This window comes from Chaetura pelagica, unplaced genomic scaffold (genome assembly GCF_000747805.2).
Source record: "Chaetura pelagica isolate M959 unplaced genomic scaffold, ChaPel_1.0 scaffold10, whole genome shotgun sequence".
In the NCBI taxonomy this organism is placed as follows: domain Eukaryota; kingdom Metazoa; phylum Chordata; class Aves; order Apodiformes; family Apodidae; genus Chaetura; species Chaetura pelagica.
In genome coordinates, this window is record NW_009952263.1 from 8,915,800 (window position 1) to 8,936,143 (window position 20,344).

The 20,344-nt window shown below is 40.4% G+C and overlaps 1 protein-coding gene across 1 annotated transcript in view; it reads right to left on the minus strand.

Annotated features, from left to right (window-relative positions):
• Window positions 1-629: 629 nt before the first annotated feature.
• PLEKHA8 (pleckstrin homology domain containing, family A (phosphoinositide binding specific) member 8) overlaps window positions 630-20,344 on the minus strand; it is a 25,794-nt gene continuing 6,079 nt past the window's right edge. Inside the window, exons 2-14 of the mRNA XM_010007636.1 lie at window positions 15,565-15,681; window positions 14,246-14,401; window positions 12,213-12,337; window positions 10,622-10,780; window positions 9,689-9,729; window positions 8,841-8,998; window positions 6,179-6,338; window positions 5,686-5,771; window positions 4,974-5,032; window positions 3,519-3,649; window positions 2,946-3,016; window positions 1,732-1,793; window positions 630-827 (exon numbers count right to left, since the gene is read on the minus strand). Coding sequence (XP_010005938.1) covers window positions 630-827; window positions 1,732-1,793; window positions 2,946-3,016; window positions 3,519-3,649; window positions 4,974-5,032; window positions 5,686-5,771; window positions 6,179-6,338; window positions 8,841-8,998; window positions 9,689-9,729; window positions 10,622-10,780; window positions 12,213-12,337; window positions 14,246-14,401; window positions 15,565-15,681 — 1,523 coding nt within the window. The remainder of the gene's footprint in view (window positions 828-1,731; window positions 1,794-2,945; window positions 3,017-3,518; window positions 3,650-4,973; window positions 5,033-5,685; window positions 5,772-6,178; window positions 6,339-8,840; window positions 8,999-9,688; window positions 9,730-10,621; window positions 10,781-12,212; window positions 12,338-14,245; window positions 14,402-15,564; window positions 15,682-20,344) is intronic.

Genomic DNA, 20,344 nt, shown 5'->3' on the forward strand with positions numbered 1-20,344 from the left:
TGGTTCCTGGGGAAGCTCAGATCACCAGCCACATAAGCTATGGTGAAGATGTCTGTAATATTTGGGGAGGTGCTGCAGTAGAAAGCTTCAAACCAAATTATTCACTGCATACCTTATAAGCTGGCATTTAGCTGCCCTTCTTTTATGCTGCCAGGGTAGCAATAACTCTTGTTACCTCTGTCCTTCTATACTGTTGCAGGGAGTGGGCACAGGGCATGGGAAAGCCAGAGCCAGGAGTGGCTGCATGGGTTCTGTAGTGGCATTCCAATGGCTCTGCTGCACTAGCAGCTCTCTCCTGAGGTATAGGAGCAAAAGCCAAATTCTGCTCTGTTACTTTTATGAGGTGAAGAGAAGAGGAAGTGCACAGGCAGGAGAGAAACAGTCAGAAACATTAATCATGGACATAGTTGTGACCCAAAGAGAAACAGTACCTCTGCATTTAAACACAAAACAAGCAAAACAAAAGAATAAAAATCATACATATCCTTCCCCAAAAACACTCACAACACCCTTCCCGCCTGAAAAGGTACAGCAAAACAGATACAATGTCCAAAAATAATAAAACAAAATTAAAGAAATCTTTGTTAACAGACACAGTCCCTGAAGTTTTAAGACGTAGTTTACTGTAGTCATACCACCTCATCTGACTCCAAACCATGTACTTCATAGAGAGTGTCCAAGATATTTAGCTGCTTTTCCATGGCTGGTAAATAAATGTTGAGGTCCCTCTGCATTCCTTTGTAAAATGTTTCTTCCTGAGGATCACACTCTTCTACAGACAGAGCTGCCACAAAGTCTTCGTACGTTGGAGCTGCCCGTAAGGCTAACTGGGAGAGGAACCAAAGCTTTTAGATTTGCAGAACAACAGGAAAAAAAAGCAACTAAAGCCATGAAAAACTTCTAAGACATCCCTTTTTGCACTTAGATTGTATAGATTTAATGTATTTGTGTGTGAATGCACATGCTAAGGTTTTTAACTAGAAGGGAGGCTAACGTTTTTTACTTTTATCTACTCTGTGTAGATCCTCACTTGAATACATCTTCAGAGAGGCTTATTTTTAGGAAGTGTCTGTGTATCATTTTTTGTTCAAATAAATAGCATATATTAGAAACTAATTACATACAAAATTCAAATGAAGTAGTTTGTTAGGGAAGCTCCCAAGCCAGCACTGAAGCCCCATTCTCAAAACGCTCTTTAGAAGGTTCTCCTCAATATTTCTGCTTCTCCCAATCAAAGTCTCTTTCATGACTGCCTGGGCAAGGCTTTCCTTTTTCCTTTTGTTAATTTCAGTGATAATTTCCACTGACAGACACCAGGGGGAGCTGCCAGACTGGACAAAAACCAAACAATTCCTCTACCCAATATATTCTACTTCAACTCCTTGACACATTCTGCTCTAACACTTCTTGAATGTTCACATCTGAAGACAAATAAATCATCAAAAAGCAACCTAAACCTCTCAGGTCTTCATTTAATAGCCCTGCAAGAATAGGCTGAAAAACAGATACTAAAAAAAATGCGCACGCAAGCGTGATCAGTCTGTTTTGGCTCCAGAAAGCCCAATAGAAAAGACAGTGATAACCACAATCTTCACCTTGAAAATAAAGTCTGACAAAGTAATCTATTTCATTTTAATGCTTAGAATTTTAACGCAGCTTATTCATTACACAGACCAGAAGATCACATGAACAAGACCCCCAGCTCTGTCAGCAACCGAGGTAAGAACTTACCGCGAAGACCCCGCGGACGACCCAGCCATGGTGCTGCCGTAACGTCTTTCCATAAGCATTGTCTTCCAGGAAAAAAATATAATCATCAAGAGGCAGAGGTATGTCAGTTTTCAGTTCACTTCACAGACAACTTAGAGCTTAGAAATGACAACTTAAGGATACAGAATGCAAATAATCGCTACTTCTGAGGACCAAAGTTGTGACTGAAAAGACAATGGATTTGGGATTTCTGTGGTGGGGTCTGAGATTCAGCACAGTAATTCCTGAATAAGAAACTAACAGTAAATCAAAGCTGCTATGGTGATACTGATATGGAAGAGTTTTCAGGAGGAGAAAGGGAAGGAAGGAATGAGGAAAAAAAACTGCAGCACGGCTCTGCTGTGGACAGAGAGCAATTCAAATAGTATTTCAGACTCAGAAAATCAAGCAAGTGCCCTGACGTCCCATGTTGTTTAACAACCACATCTGGTAGCAGTGTATTTACAGTCCCTCTTCCAAGAGCTGCTTACATACTTGGGTGTAGTTCTTTTTACTAATCCTATAGGGCAACTGCTTAGTTGTTTAAAAGAAGATTTAAAAAAAAAAAAAAAAAAGCTTTAAAAAGAGCTGTTTTAAAGTAGTTTTAAGGGATTATCATAACATTAGAGTGCTAGCATGTAGAGAGGATCTTACTCAGGAAGAACCAAATCAAGTCTAAGAGAGGTTTGAATTTTGTTTTATACTTCTTATGGGCACTAGCCTGACTCCGTGTCAGAAATTATGTACTTGGAAAAAATTCCTTCTTTTCTGTTACAAACTCCTGTCTAACAGATACAAATAATTCACAGCCATACTGGGAAAAGGTGATTTCAAAGAGCAATGGCCAATCTCAGAAGGAACTAAAAAAATAACACTACAGCAACTATAAATTTGGGAGTACTCTTGCTGGAATGAGACAAAGCACTTTTTTCCTTAAGATATGACTGTCTCCCCTGTCAAAAGTATACCAGTTAAGGAATCTTTATCTGCTATTCAATCAACACTGACCAGTTATCTAGTAACCTGCTCGAAGACAGTCATTTTAAAAAATGTGATTTTCAAAAAAGTTGTATTTGAGATTACTTGCATCATTACTCACTGAAGAAAAAACAAAACATCAGAGGTTCTAAATGAGAAGGAAAATAGCTAAATATGTAAATTGAGAAGCACATGAAGAATAAGGTAATGGCACTTACTCAGAGCTGTTTGGATATTCTTTTCCCCATTCTTCACTTCTGTCAAAAATCCTTTCAAGAACTTTAAGCCTCTGCCAGGATGAAGCCACAGAAAGAAAAGAAAACACATTAAGAACAAAGCAATGCAAAACATAACAAAGCCCCCAAAGTTGCAATACAACTCGGAAGCACAGGAGAAGTCAGAATAAGGTGTCATTTTAAATCTGAATTTAATGCATTAAAAAAGCTACCTCCTCCAGTCTCTCTCCTTGCCCAAGCAAAACCACTTTGCTAAAACATTTTTGCTACAGCCAGAAATCACCTGCCTGAAGTCCTGGCCCAGCAGGATCAGCCACTCAGTGGAATTTCACTTCTACAGGAAACAAAGATTGCCTATGGTCACTTTTTCAGTCCTTTGGGAAAAGTTCCAGTGACACAGCCACAGGCAACACATGAATCCTGAACCTAGCCAGTTTGGATTGATGCAGCCTGTGGAAAGTAACCACTTTGCTCCATGTACATACACTTGCTCTGGTGAAAGGCCCTTCATTGCACCTCAGCAGTTCACAGTGTAAGTAGACAGGAGGCTGTTACCTTTTTAGCCACAAGAGAGCCTCTGTAGCAGAGTTTCTAACTTGTGCTACACCTGCATTCACTTCATGGAGCACTATCTTCTGAAGGGTATCAAACTCTTCTTTGTTGGTTATAAATTTCTGGTTTATTTTCTGGAGAAAAAAAAAAAGAGGCAAAGCTTTAGGCTTTTAAGGTCAAACAGTGGCTTGTCTTATAAACACTACCAATTTATCAGGACTCTTCCATGCAAAGGAATACCACCAATCACCAACCACATCACACTTGGGCATCCTTTCCCAAGGCACCATTCCAGACACATCTGGCTAGCCATCTGGCTAATGCAAAGAAAAAAATTTCAGTCAAAGATTTACACGGACCCTACCATTTCAGTCTGACAAAATGCTTTAGGCTCGCATGGCATGCTTCACAGTGGTGGAAAGGGCTTGATTCAAACTGTTCTCCAAGCAAAGTCCTATTTACCGTGAGCTTCAAGTGGAAGCAAGAGCACCTTCTGACAACTGCTAAGGTGCAAATTCTCCATTACACTTAGCAGTCATCAGCATGCTTAAGCTTTTTAATTTATTCCAAACTTTGTAATACACAACTCCTCACGAAAACAAGAGAGAAAATTTTAAAAGGGGCAGATAAACAGATTCTTCTTCTACATTAAAGGAATAGCTGCCTATCACTTGACAATAAAAATTCAAGGTTTTAGTTTTTTAAACAGCATTCCTCTCTCTTGCTATTTTCAGTCTTTCAGTGGCTACTGGACAAGGTACCTTAGGCTTAGGCACTCTTACCTCTTTCTTAGGCTACTTAAGATAAGCAAATACCTGTCTTACTTTGCACTAAACAAATTTGAATGTATGCAGTGTTCCTTATCAGACACTCAGAAGATAGGCTTTGCTTTTCCTATTGTTTTATTATTTTTTTTCTTGAAAGAAATGCTAAGAAAAGTATCATTATGAACAAACCTTGTCTGACAAGCAGCACTTCAACACTTTTCAGTCTTGGAGCTGGGAGATCCAAGGCTGCAGGGTCTGCCCCAACCTACTGAGAAGTTGCTTGGTTACACAGTAACTTCCTTGTACTCAGTTGAGGAAAGGGTTTCTTTTTAATCCCCCTGTTTGTTTTACAGTCTAAAGTCAATATTGCTACCATCACGACCTCCAACCTATTCAGCTCAGAATCAACATCATATTCATTAGGTGTAACAGATCTTTTACTTTAAGTCGGTCAAGTATTTTGTAAGTTGACCCACAACAACTGGATTTATTAAACGCAGCATCTACTGTAAGAACAGAATCAGGGGCATTTCAGCTTTCTGACGCGACAGATGGTAGCATTATCAAATATTAAATAGCCTTCCAGTATCGACTCCTACAACAAAGATTCTTCAGCTTTAGCACCCAAAATAGGTATTTTGTTTTTTTTAAAAAAACAAACAACAGTGCTAGAAAGAAGCTGTTACCTTACCTTAATGTTACCTACAAAATCCATTTTAACAGGAGCAAAAACAGTTGGTCCCAGCTTGTCTAGAAAAAAAAGATCATAGTTTAAAATGGTGTCTTTTTTCAGTCCTCATTTATTAGTAATAATTAATTTCATTTACACTCTTAAAAAGTCTTCCTAGATGGTGGGAGAATACTAAATGAATGACCTAAACTGAAGACCGTCTTTGGTGTAGAACCAACCCCCCAATTTGGTACAAGTGTTAAAATACTCCAACGTACAATTTGGAAATCTTTGAAAGACTGCACGTTCACAGGGACCTCACATGCACTGTTAGATGCAGGGGCCAAGCCTGTGGGTGGCTCCACTAGCTGGAGATAGAAGTCTGGAAAAATCAAGTATATAGTACCGCCGTTGGTGCTGCTGTCAGCTGTGCTGGACATGTAAGGCATCCATGCTGCTCTTTTGAGAGGAAGAAACTGCTGTCGCAGATAGAGCCATGGATTTCCAGACAGCTTATACATGGGTCCCATCTAAATAAGAGTGGATCCTCTATGAAGTCAAGGACTAAGAAGTATCTTCTGGTACCAGTCAAATGGATTCTTCTGATAGGAGCTGTTCCTACCACATCATTTTAGTGATTAAATTAATTCTGTAATTAAAAAGTAATTGCTCCAACTTTTTTCAAAGCTGGCAGCAGTCCAAAGGAGTCAGAAGAGAAGAAGCAGCTGCTTACCCAGAACGGGCACAATTGCATAACATGACTCCAGAAACTCTTCTGTTGGTATGCCCTCCTCCTCCCGAAGTTCAATATCACTGAACCTGGTATCCAGGACAAGGAGAAAAGATCATTACCTTAACAACTTCTTTGTGCAACATCAAAAAGCAAAATTACATTTTGTGCTCATTTAATTTGCATAGAGGTAATATTTATAGACATGGAACCACCAACAGGACTTTTGCATCACTACCAGGTTAAAGTAAGTGACTGCAGAAAATACACATTTGGTGGTGTGCAAGCAAGGCCTGCCATGACAAACAAGGAAAAAACCTCTCACTCCATTCTGTACAACTAATTCCACACAGGATCTCTTCTTCGATTACTGTGCTGCATGCAGCCTTGTTAAATAATCTCAGCAAATACAGCTTTACAGTCAAGAGTCTTAAAAATGAGTCAATTAAAGGCTTAATACAGTTTCAATAATCCTTTTAATTGAAATCTGTACTACCTATTGCTCATGATACTGAAGAAAGTAGGAGATTCATGTTCATTTCTGTCTTCCTCACACAGAGTCAATCCACTTAAAGAATTTGTTTCTGACTGCAGCAACTGGTGTGCACCACAGCTTTCTGAAGCTTGCAGCTTGTTGTCTCCATCTTCTTTAGTGCCTTACATTTATAGGACACAGGAAAAAAAAAACAACAAACAAAACCAGAAGTAGAAAATGAAAACAGCCACGCACCCATACTGTTATTCCTGTTTGTCAAGATGATTTCTATTAGAAGGCAAGCACTTCAATATCTGGATCACGCAAGTTTAAAAGCTTTCCCTGCCAGCACCATGACTTCTACCACAGGTCTGTCAGGTGGTCAGATCACACTTCAACCAGTCGCTCCCCATCTCCTTTACTCAGACAAACCAAGCACCAGGCTCCAATGTAGGTGAGCCCACACATCCCCAGCAAGGACAGCCTTAGGAGAGAAGAGCATTGAAAAAATGGGAGGGAGCAAACTCATCTCCTTGAAAGAAAGATTACTTCCCATGTGGCTGTAACTTTCCCACTGCTGATAAAGTGGCACAGTGAATTTTCAAAAGCAAAAGAATAATAGTTACTTGTTTGCTCCTTCTGAGAAGTAAGTAAACTGGCTGCTTAGATGGATACTGCTAAGATATCAAAGACTACTGTGTCCTCCCCGATTGCAATGAATATCTTTAAAGTTTCCCAGAAAAAGATCCATGTGCCTCTTCCTCACTGTGGTCTATTTTATTTTGCTTTTGGGGTCAAGCACATCTGTTTCAAAGAAAAAGAGCAGTACACAGGCACCTCCAAAGGAAAATGAAGTCTGATAGATTCACAGCATCTGCAGCTCACAAGCCATGGCTACAGCACATCTTGCTGCCAGACTGTCAAACGAGCATCCAAGGTTTTCCAGGGAACCTTGTCTCTTCAGGAAAGGAATACTTTCAAGTGCCAGTGAAGATTACAGACCTAAAGCAAAACTGAGTTTCTGGCTGAAGAGATCAAGCTGCAAGGAACTCTCTTCCTCCAAGTGAAGTCTGAAAGCCAGCTTGCAGCAGTTCACTGCAGAACTACTGAGTAAGCCTGGTGCTGGGTGCAAAAAAACCCATGCACGCCTGGTAACAGCAACCAGACTTCATTCATTCTCCTCAGGGCAGAAAAAAATTTGCCTCAGCCATACCTAATTCACAAGCAAAGTGACTCTGCTAAGGAATTCAAGTTTGAAGGATGTCATTGATCTGTCCTTCACCAAGATAAACAGGCTTTTGAGTAGAGAAACAGCACAAGACTGCAGTGACTCCACAGCAGGGCTATGCACAAAGCCTGGGGTCCTCTGAAATTTCCATCTCAAACACTGTAGGCTCTAAATGACAAACAGAAATTTCTTACAAGCCTTAAGTGCTTGATTGTTTTTCAAGACTGACTGCTCTTAATAGAGGGGAGATGAAGGGATGAGTATGTGAGACAGGGCAAAGTGCCCGGGCTCACAGGCTGCACCCAAATACAGCGGCTGCAGGCTGGCCGGGTTAGCCCACCCCATACAGGTGGCACTGCTCATCCTACTCCACCCTGCACTGCCAACAAAACTCTGCAACTCAAATATGTGTATCCCAGAGAGGGAAGGCTTTTCTTTTTTTCCCAACAGAACCACTACAGTAGCTAAATGATACCAGCAACCTGACTTGAACTAGTTTGATCTCTTTGCTTTAGCACTGTATTCTTCATACATTACGCTAAATGGCAACACATGCATGCTATTCTGTGGGGACTTGCCACTCAACTCAACACCAGCCACAGAAATGGAAAACACTCTAAAGAGAACCTGTGTGAGAGCAAAATCACCATGTTCATTAACTTGGGCTTAAAAACTTAGGTGTTTTCAATGACTGTATACTTATGTTTTGGAATAATGGCCAGGCAGAGAAAGCTGCTGTTCGAGAATGATACACTCCATTCAACAGGACAAGCAGAAATGATATGTGACTTGTATAGATTGAACAAAATTAAGCTCTGCAATCCTTAACAAGATAGCTATGCTGGATAAAATTTTATACTGAACTAATTCAACATTTCCCCACAAATTTAAGTTTCATGCTGTTGCTAAGGTAAAAGAAGAAATAAGGTGTTTTCTAGTATACTCTTAGTTGCAGAAAAAGGGTTAATTTTCTGTAAAGATTTGTCAGAATGATCAAGAGCAACTACAAGGTCAGTCCCTCCCAGACAGACACAAAAAACTTCAATGTCCCCCTTCTGACAATGCAGCCCCATATACTAGCAGAGGTGCCAGCATTCCCAGCAGATGGCCCCTGGGAATAACATGTCTGTCCAAAGTGCAAGAAGATCCCCAGCTCTGCCAGGCTGCACTGTTACGCATGTCAATCAGCATCTAGAAGGAGACTCCACTTGTGTAAACAAACAAACAAACAAAAAGAATTTTTAATTTCCTTCCCCATTCAGTCCCAAGTTAGCTATCAGTAAGGGCAGGCGCTATGCTGGAAAGACTGTACAATGGACAGATATCAGATTAAAATACACTGACATTCCCTCTCCTGGGAAACAAGGTATCAGCAGCATCACAGGCCGCCTACACCTCCCTCCATTTACCCTTAAGAAGTAATGATTCTGGGTAACAGACAGTACATTTATTTACCTGCCAAACCCTCTGCTATGTCATCTTCAACAGAAACATCGCCACTCCCCTCATTTGCTTCCAAGTTTAAACATTCCAGACTTGCAGTAAAAGTTTGCTCTTGAAGGTTAATTTCTGGTTTTACAGAGCCATTTTCACAGGGACTTAATTCTGTCTGCCTGAAGAAAGGCAAAGAATAATGCTTAGTGTATAAAACATTACTCGGTAAGCTCTTTCCTGTAAAAACAAAAGAATAACAACAACATAAATATAGTTGACAGAAATTATAGGCTGTCACAGGCTGCTCTCAGCAAAAGAACTTGTCTAAAATAATAAAAGAAACCAGTCAGCTCTCTGCAGCAAGTAAGATTAATGATTCAACCTCAATTTACAGAGTTTGAGTATATTTACAATGACCTTTATTAAAAAGAGATACAATTAAAAATATGTAATTGATTTCAAAAATAGAAAATCACAGGTATTTTAGCTAAAATAATATCCCCTCATTTGTATTTTAAAATATATACCCTTGCCATCTACTCCACAAACCACAGCCTGCTCTTCATCAATGATTTTATGACCTTATGGAGTGGAACCTAGGATGCAAGAAATAAAACTGAAGCAAGAGAGAGCTGGCTAGTGACTGACTAGAATGTCACCAAGTGGATGGCTGAGAAAAATATAAGGGAAATGGCTGATAAAGAAAAGAGCCAGCTCCCTTTTGCTGTGTCTGCTTCCAAGTAGGCAGCTCAGAGCAATATAGTCCTTCCTCCACCAACTACTAGTAATATTAGAGTAAAAATACAGAAAGAACAGACTCTACTGGAAACAGACTAGAAAGAGATTCACAGTAAAGACTTTTATGATACCTTTCTGTCGAGGTGTGACTGGACAAGACAGAGTGCTTTATCTGTAAAAGGAGTGGAGAGGGAGAATATTCTTTAAAGCAAGAAGACAGTATAATGCTTTTCAAACTTCACATTTTATCAAACACAAGTAGCAGTGAGCAAAAAAGCTGAAAAGTGAAGCACACACTCAGTAGTTCTCTGACCTGGAGGCAGTATACAGACAGATGTTAAAAAGTTACATTATTATATGATTAAAATATTGAAAAGAAATTTAAGAAAAAAAAGAAATGAAAACCAGGAGACTTTCAAGACTTTCAGAAGCTAGGTAGCAAGTGCCAGGTGAGAGACCATACAGCATGTGGCAGTGGTATTTCCTCACAACGATGTTTTATTTACTCATGAAAAAAAAATATGAAAAGACAGAAGAAATGTGAGGCCAAATACCAGGTATGGTGAAGTAATCTCACTTTGTGATGCATCTATCTTCCCACATACACCTTAATCTGCTGTTTGCCAGAAATGCTCCAGTTCTCTGTATGTAGTTGTGGATTCAACAAAGTGACCTTGTCATTAAAAAGAAAAGCTCATCAGCTTCACGGATCTGCTGCTGCAGCAGCTTAGAGGAGCAGTAATTACTGTGAGCTTCCACAATGGACTAGCTTGCCATACAGCCACAGTATTTTGAAGCATCACTGTCTGCAACTGGAGCAGGCCCTGAAAGTTAATGCTCAGTAACTTTCACTTGTCATTAAAAGTTAAGAGACTGGTCACTGCTTATTAAAACACAGCCTGACCTCACTTGCAAACCACAATCGATAGCAGAGTATGTCCCAGTGGAGGACTACTAGCTGTAATACAAGTGAAAATGCATTCCCTACTTTTTCAAATGCTATTTTACCAAAGGGCACCTTAGCATCCATGTCTAGATTGAGAAAAGAGGATACCAACCATTACCTTATTTGTTCTGAGCACTGCTAAATGTGGGGATCCAGGTGGGGTCTGATGTAGTAACTCAGAAGTGAAGGCAATATTTGCAATCTGCATACATTCTTCCAGAGTCTTGAGGAAGGTATCACAGGTTGATTTTAACAGAGCTCCCATATCAATCGCACTCTGTGGGAAGAAACGAATTGGAAAGGACTCAGGACAGAAGATCAATTTGGAGCAATCTACAAAGCCCACAGCTGCTACAGACATGAATTCTGTTCAAGATGAATAAAAATGTGCACTGTCAGCTGTGTCAGCTGCTCTGAGAATGCTCTGAGGGGACTATGCCCCCTCTCATCAGCCTTTCGCTACAAGGTCAGCATGCTTGCATTTTAAAAGCGATGCCTCTTCATGTCTGGTGTTAAAAATGTATTAAATACCTTGGTGTATTCACCAATGGCATTCCAGAAGACACTTCTGACAGGAGAAATGAAAAGTAAACAAATTGTATAGATACAGGATCATTTGCAGATAATAATTTCAAAACTCCCGTGAACAAAAAAAATTATTGCAACTGAAAAAATAGGCAGAATAAAGTATCACATTGCCACAATGCTCTTCATCTCTGCAAAGTGCAGTTATTGATACTGAAATGCTTTTAGCAATATATCCAGTTAAATGCCAGTAAAATCAGAGAAAGCAAGTTTTCTCCCAGAAGTGTGAACTATGAGCTGGATAAACACCACTACTCGCTCATTGTCAACATCTGTGAGTTGCAAATTCCAACATAACCTTTTAGTAATTTATATACTACATTAAACTTCTACACTGTTAATTCACCATAAACAGTTTATCAGGCATATTTACAGAGATGGTTTGGACATACAAATTATTAACTTTCAGGTGCTCTGCCTGTCTGTCCTGCACCTGAGGTCACATCAATCCAGTAAGAGGCATCATGGAAATCCACCAGCTTCTCCAGGAACTGACGTGTATCCCTCTTCACATCCTTCTCTCTCAAAGCAAAGGGCAGATCACTCTCATTAGGAGATTCCTCTTAAATAAGGCTTGTTAGTTAGGAAGATTTGCAAGGTTTAAAAATTTAACTTAAGTGAGACTAATCTGGCAGGTCTTTCTAGCAATTTTGCTTTTTTGTGATCTGCATTGCCTCTTGAACTTTTAAGGGTTTTTGTTGAGAACAGAAGTGTTTTGTTGAGCAGGGTATTAATGATTCAGGGACAGATAAATGTGCACTTCTTGCAAGTTATCTTTTTATAAAGTTTCTTTTGCTTTTTCCATCCATCATATACAGATGATCACCTACAGAGATGTTATTGCCTAGATCACAGATATCATATCTCATCTCACTACTTGCTACCCCAACAAAGAGAATGTTATTTGCAACAATACAGTATTGATCCATTTAAACAGGAACTGTTTATTTTCCACAGGTGTGGAAATTAATTATTTCCCACAGGTATGTTATTTCCTATAGGTTCTCTGCAGAAAGAGGATATAATATTAAGCAACTGTGAGCAAACACTGTACTGGCTAACCAGAAGAGTTCACAGTGCTCAAGAATTTACAGATGCTGTCTGCACCATAAATAGAGCTGTACCTCTCGTTCTGATACATTAGAAATGCTGGCTTCCTTCGTTTTATGCACTTGCTGAACGAGGAGGTTACAGTACAGTCTAAGTTCAGACATTTTAGTCTTCAAGGCTTCTGTGTTTTCAGTGAACTCTGAAAGTGAAACAAAATAAGAGTTATTTTTATTGTATCCATTTTGTAGTATATGATTTTTTTTGCAAAGTTGCTAAAATAGTATCATCCAGTCTAATTTGATCAACGCTTTCTCGTTTCAAATCATTTTCTATCAAATAAAAAAGATGAGTTGGATTGGCCACAAACTACACTCCTGACAGGTAGAATATTGTTTTATTATTTGCCATCGTAGACAGAAGCAATATGGTCCTAGACTTAGGACACAAAGAAAAAGCCAGTACAGAACACCAGACTTTAGCAGGCCTTTTAAATAGGATGCAATTCCTACAGATAAAATTTTTTGTTTTCATTACCTAGTTTAAGGTGCAAGGAACTACACTGTGAATTAGAAGATCAGGGTTCTGGGTAGAAAACACTGGAGGGAAAAGATAAACTAAAAAGATAAACTAACACATTTGTACTGAACAGGATATAATACATATTGTTGAATCACAGAAGGACTGAGGTTGGAAAGAGACTTCTGGAGACCAGCTAGTCCTACATGCCTGCTCAAAGCCAAAACACATTGCTCAGGGCCACCATGTCTAGTCAGGTTTTGAACACTGCCAAGGATGGAGACTCCACAGCCTCTCTGTGCAACCTGTTTCAGTGCTCCTTCATCCTCACAATATAAATATTTTTGCTCATGTCTCAATGGAGTTGCTTGTATTTAAATTTATGCCCATTCTCTCTTGTCCATTCACTGAGAAGAGTCTAGCTCCACCTTTTTTATGTTCTCCCACCAGATTATTTCCTTTAATCATCTTAGCAGCCCTTTGCTGGACTCACTCCAGTATGTCCATATGATCCTTGTATTGAAAAGTGCAGAACTGATCAGACTCACAGTCAATCTGAGATTTTTCAGAAATAATCTTTTTACATTACTGTCGCAGAATTACAAAATAATTTTACTTATAGTAAAACTAACCTGGTGTAGTTCTGCACATACACCACTAGATTTTCAGCCTGTGATACTGTATGTCAGTTCACAGATACAACTTTGTTCTGCTTTGAAGCACTGCACATCAGATCCCCAATCTGTGCAGGACTCCACAGTAGCATCTTCTGCTCAGTTCTGACTCAGTTTGATCCAGTAGATGCAAAGCCTGGTGAAGATGCACACAAGGCTAAGAGGAAAAGTGATTCTTCATCTCAGGGAAAGGAAGTGCTTGTCCCCCCATTTACTCAGGATCACTGTTTTCCCCATCTTCTGCACTTTGCCGAGGTTACACAAAAATTAAGGCATGAAGTGTCACACTGATTCATCAATAACACCACACGTATCAAAGCCAGAGGGGCTTTCATGGGGTGAAAGTGAGATTGTTGGTGAAAGCAAAAAGGTAAGTGAATTAATTTTCATAGCCTGACCATGATCAGATTTCAGTGTCTGAACAACAGTATGCATATTTAAAAACAACTGCAAACTTTTATTTTAATTACCAGGGAATTCTTGAAGCCCACTAGACAGCCCAGTTAGAACAGGGACAGAAAGGGACTGAGGAACTCCAAAGCTCAGGAGACACTGCTATGAGAGGTTGGGTTATCAGAGTTGCATGAAGTTGGGGTATTAGATTCATGCAGAGATTGTATCCCAGTGACCCATAGCCAGGAGCTACTCACTCCTATACTTAAAAAACCCATCGGCATGTGGCTTTTCAATTATTTATACGTAGCGTATTTTAAGGAAAAGCCAAAGTTTTCAAATCCCTGTACCAAGAGTTAACACCTGAGATTTCTCGCTAGAATTCCCACACGGCCTAGCTTTTATTGGCAGCAAAGACCCAAAACTCAGGTTGGACACAGAGTTCTCTGTGTGCACATCTACTAGGGCAAGGATGGGGAAATAAAAAAACAAATAGTATATGCCAGCAAAAAGGGTGTTCTTACCTTTTTCCTTCTGTGTCCTGCTGTCGGTCAGACAGGCTTTAGCAGTTCCCAGTGCAACCAGCCACTTTTGCCTTTCAACTGCATTTCTTGCCTTCAGGTAGAAGTATTGTTCCCCTGGGATGATCAGGTCCATTCGTGTGTTATCTGCAGGATGAACTGGAAGCAAGATAGGTTTCAGATCAGTCTGTTAGCCCTTCCCAGCAGATATGTTAGGTGACACGTCAAAAGAAGAGGAATGTACAATCCCAGACTTGCCTCACTGCCATTTTATGAGTGCTCTTATGACTTAGGGAATAGACAGGACACACACAATTACAGCTGTGGGACAAAAGGCTATGAGAGGCAGGTTTGTGATAACACAGTATCATATGGCAGTCTTTACAGAAAGGGCATCCTCTTCTGGCAAGCTTCTCCTTCAGTTTTCCAGCCCATAACTGAAACTCAAAGATGTGGAAAGTAATCCAGCACAAGTGAGCAGACCTAGTTTATTATTCATATTTCTGGCTTCAGCTTTGTGCTTATGGAGAGTCATTTGAAACTGTGTGATGTTCCACCACAGCTCATGAAAAACAGTGATCCACCTGCATGTAGAATACCCATTATATTAGAGGCTTGTAGTTCTCTCAACATCTTCAAAATACCCAGCAGGTCTAGGGAGGTTATTCTCCCCCTCTACTCTGCCCTGTTGAGACCACACCTAGAATACTGTGTTCAGTTGTGGGCTCCCCGGTTCAAGAGGGACAGGGATCTACTGGAGAGAGTCAAACAGAGAACTACAAGGATGATTAAGGGACTTTAACATCTCTCCTATGAAGAAAGGCTGAGAGAACTAGGGCTATTTAGTCTCGAGAAGAGAAGGCTGAGCGGGGATCTTATTAATATCTATAAATATCTGAGGGGTGGGTGTCAAGAGGAAGGAGCCAGTCTCTTTTCAGTGATGCCCAGTAGTAGGACAGGGAACAATGGGTTAAAATATAGGAAGTTCCATTTCAATACGAGGAGAAACTTCTTTACTGTGAGGGTGATGGAACAGGCTGCCCAGAGAGGCTGCGGAGCCTCCTTATCTAGAGACTTTCAAAACCCACCTGGATACGTGGCTTGCCCTGCGTGATCCTGCTTTGGCAGGGGTTGCTGAACTAGATGATCTCTAGAGGACCTTTGCAAGCTCTAACATTCTATGATTCTATGAAAATACTATAGAATAAAACCTGGTATATACATAGAGTTACTACAAACGCATAACAAATCAAGCCACCAAACAGCTCTGTGATCTGTAATGTCATCTTGGATGCAACATGATTGGGCTGTATCTTATTTACCTTGAATTTCACACACGGCCATTTGGATGCTTCCCTTACAACCCTTCCAAGCATCTTCCTGAGAGTCATAATAGGACAGAATGCCACCACAGAGAAGAAACCATCGAGGCTGCCAGCCTGAAAAACAAAACTGCATTTCTCAGTTACTTCTCTTCCTGCAATTCCAACACCTCTCCCATTCAGGACTCACTGCAAATAAGACCCCAAAGATTCTCAGTTCCCCTGAAAAATTAAACCCTTTGAAGAAGTAACATTTGTGGACAGGCCTGGTTGTTGTACACCAGCAACTCCTGCTTGGTAGCAGATACATGTCCTTTCTGCAGGCAGCTGGACCACAACAGTATGTTCCTGAGCCATATGTCACTTTCAGTAGTTTTGGTAACACTGCATCACTGGCTCACTCTCTCTTCCCAAACCACCTTTTCAACTCACCACCCCTCAATTCCTTCCATCACTCCTCAATCTAACTTTTCACTCTTTCAAAAAGCTCAGCCCAGCTGTCCTGCCTTCCATGTCTTTCTCCCTCGTGGGAAGGGCTAGCCAAATTGTCTTGAAAAACAATGGGCAAGAAACTCTTACACATCAAGGGAAGGAGGGGACAAAGGTGGATGTGTTGATTTCAAAATACCATATTTCAATGAAGCAGTTCTCAACAGCACTTGAAACTTCTATGCTGCCCAGATTAAAAAAATACTTTAGAATGAATGACTTGCACTCCTGGATACCTTCCCAGGGAATAACCAAAATACCAGGCTAGACCAACACAAATAATTCTGGGTACACTTTTTCCCATAATGCTGCCCAACTTCAGAAGAAAATTCTTCAAAACTTCTTCTCTTGTAAGTCCTACAGCTGTATGAAAAGATCTGAACAAACAAGACATGACTGCTGTCATTCATGCTAATTAAAAACTACAAGCTCCTTAACTTAAGAATAAATGAGGCAGCAATGTCATTGGAGGAAAGCAGCTTTCATTACTAAGCTGCAGCAAGTGTCCCCAGCCAGGACCAATGGAGTGAGACACCAAAGCTCCCACCCATCCCAACCATCTCTGGGAAAAACACTTTGACAAGGCCATGTGGGACTCGTGGCTCCTATGCATTTTTGCAGCAGGGCCTCACTTCTGCTGGCCCCTGCACCAGGGCTCTGCCAACCTGCACAGAGCTGCAGGAGCCCAGGTTGGGCTTGGTCCAATACCATTTTGGGGGAATGGCTGCTCCTTACCAGCTTGGGACCAATACCTTAGGCTATTGCTGAAGCCAAGCCCAACTCAGTTTAAGATATGAAGGCACTAAAGCCACAGGCAAATAACAGGAGTCTGATTTGAGGTTTTTTCGTTTGATTGATTTTTAAACAAGCAATACCATGGCATCCAGGTCTACAGATTGTTGAACCTTAGGGGTGGCTGGAAAACAAATGAAACATAACACTTTTTCACACTCTTCCATTATTTCCTAGAAGAATATAAAAACACTATAAATGCCAAGGTGTTCTCAATACTTCTTTATTTCATATGAAGGAAAAAAGATCACAAGAATGGGAAAAAAAAAAAGACAGCAAGACTGATTTTTTATTTGTCTTGTCATCAAAATAAACTATCCTAAAAGTCATTATTGATGCTGAGAACTCACAAAAAAAGGAGGCGATTGTTCAGCAGAGAGAAGCAGTTAATTGCTTCAGACACTCAATGGCACAGAACCAATCCTTTAAATAATGCACAGTGCCACAGTCAATACAAGCCTCTCTTTCAGTCTGGAGATCCTGCTGCTGCACATGAATCATTTCAGCCATGGTCTTACAGTTTACAATTGCAGCTGATGCTCAACCAAATTGCTTCCCATCAATCAAAGGCTGCACAACCAATTAGACAACATACAAGGCACTCTTGCCTCCATCACTTTGGAGGCTGGCTTAAAGTATGTTATGAGCCAATACAGCTTGTTGAGCTTTTTGTTTGGTTAGGTTTTTGGTTCTGGGTCTTTTTTTTTTTTTATGACAGGGAAGTGGAAATTATGTGTCTTCCTTTGCAGAACCTAACTTCTTTATTAGATATGTATTAAAAGGACTACGATAAGCAATTGTTAATTAGGACAGCATATATTTTCTGAACAGAACTGTTAAGACTAACCAACATACATTTTTGTAAAAGGAAACCAATTTAAAAAAATAATAAAAAAAAATTACAGCAAGGTTCTTTCAGAAGATGCAGTAACCACCTGGTACTCACTGACACTGAGTCAGCAGCCATGGGAAGGTTATCCTAAACAGCCAGCTAAAAATAGCATGTGGCTGACAAATCATGGGCAGTGCAACTGGGATACAATCTTCAATTACAGGAGCTTTACATTTGCAGACAAGTAAAAAGCAGAAGGAAAAAAAACACACAAGCAAAAGAAAAAAAACAAAACTGCAGCAAGAAGATATTTAAACACTTCCACAAACACAAGTCTTGGGTTTATTCAAGTTTTATTCATTCTGCTTAAACTATCCTAGGAATATTGCAATTTTTTGAACTGAGCATTCAGATTTCACCCGATACAGAAAGTTAAAGATAAACCTTTCAAGGTCTTACTGGTGCCAGCACTAACACAACTTCGAAGAAGCATTTACTAAATCCATTTATACTGGAAATGCAGAGGCAGGACAAAAGATAGCTCATATTTCCACAGCTCATTTTAGAGGCACAGAGCCATTAACAGTAAAAATTGACCTTGCTGGGGAAAGATGTTTATAAAAAAAAAAAGACAATAAAATGCAAAGCACACAAAATTGAGTACTAGCTTCAGGTCTCAGCCACAGAAGAAAATTAAGAGATTTCAGACAACTTCACAGACACTGGTTAAGGTCCTAATACCTTCTGCAGTCCCAAGTGAAACTTAAAGTTAGTACCTGGAAGATCTGATATTGTCAACTACAGAAATGGCTATTTAAGCAGTGTGTGCCTACTATGGATTCATTATTTCACCAGAAGTTTCCAAAGCCTGAAATCTGCCTGATTCCACCGCACAGTTCAGGAAGTCTGGATGCAGCTATCACTGAGCAAACTTGACATTTCTTGATAACACAGTTGAAATTTGAACGTAATTCAGACTTCAGTGTTACGCAACTCAGACTCCAGCCAGCATTTATTCCAAAGTACCAGGACTGAATTAAAAAACACATGGGAAGACATGTGGATCATGTCAGACATCCACAAAGCCAAACCTTATGGGAGAATTACATACTGAAGAAGTCAAACTGATGACCTGGAAAGCAAGCTGCAATTAGGAGATCCAGCGGCATTTCTGAAAGGTACAAAGGTCAGACACCCAAGTTTTTATTACTGCTTGCTTTCTTATATAATACTCAATGTTTCTTATTTTTTTGAGTTTCAGTTTATAAAAATTCATGCAATGGATAGTCCAGGGGCTTCTTTGACGTAATTCAGCTTTTAAGTGTTGATAGGAGATAATTCTGAAATTTTCATGAAATAGCAACATCTGCCTAATAGGAAGAATTAAAGCCTTCATCACATCCCTACTGCCAATATCAAAGCAAGACTCAAGGCTTAGCTGCAGATGGCCGAGTAGGAGCAGATCCCTGCTTTTCTGTGCAAGGTCACGAGGGAGTCCCAGAGTGGCCACTCTGATAGTCAGAGACATCTCACAGCACAAACAAGCAATATCCATCTTTTCACCCCACTCTGAGCAAAGTAAGCTGTGCCATGTGTTCACGCCACCACCACTTAACTGCTTTATCTCCCACCAGAAGAACCACAGCTTCTGCCCAGTGCTGTGCCAATGACTGACAGTCGGCTGAAAGCTGCTGAAAACTCAGCTGAAGACAGTGCCAGTATCTTGCAAAAAGCAAGAGAAAATCCAATATACATCCTTCCCCAGTTGCCAGTCAGTGCAGATGTAAGTCTACGAATGCCATGAGGTTCATACCTTTGCTAAAACCCAGCCTGCTCCTTGTTGTTCATGTAGCAGCTGCTGGCCAGAAGATAGCACATTCCCCTCCTGCAACTGGGACTTGCAAACACCTGCCTTCCAGTTATGAGGGAAGTAATGTTTTCCAGTTAGAGGATGAATCTATCAGCCAAATCACAGGACCAAGTCAAGAGATCTTATTTCCAGCTTAGAAGACTGCTGAGCTGCTGTGGACTGTACTGAAAAAACCCCGACTTCTGCACTGAGCTCCTTGCATCTCCTCACCTACACAACACAAACGTTTCATACTGGCCCAGAAGGACCACTGCTGGTGTTACTGCACTAGTGCCCCACAGATGAGGATTTCCCTGGGGAACTAAGGTTATGGAAATCTCCATATCACAGACAGACAAAATTCTCATTTCAAGACCACAGAGGGCTCACAATCTGCACTACTGGGCACTCAAGACTAAAAACTACTAACCAGCTCTTAACAGTGGACTGCATGACTAAGTACAGTTCACATTGCCACGTGTTTTATGCTGTCAGTCACCACGAGGTTTCTGCTCAGGAAAAGCATTCAGCAAAAGAGTATCTTACACAGACCAAACTTGAAACTTTCCCCCTTTTTTTCCTCATGCAACAAACAGTATTTTTGGGAAGGGGAATCCCAGGCACCAGAACACATTTTGAAGCCTTAATTCTGTAGCAAAACAAATTGACGGGATAAAAATCCCAACTGTATCCACGAGGGACAGCAAAAAGGCAGACAAGAGTGCATGACAATTCATGTCTCTCCTCTGCACTATTATCCTCTCACCTAGACAGCAGCTTATAGAAAAGCTCATGTTGCAGTTTTCCTCTTTGCATAT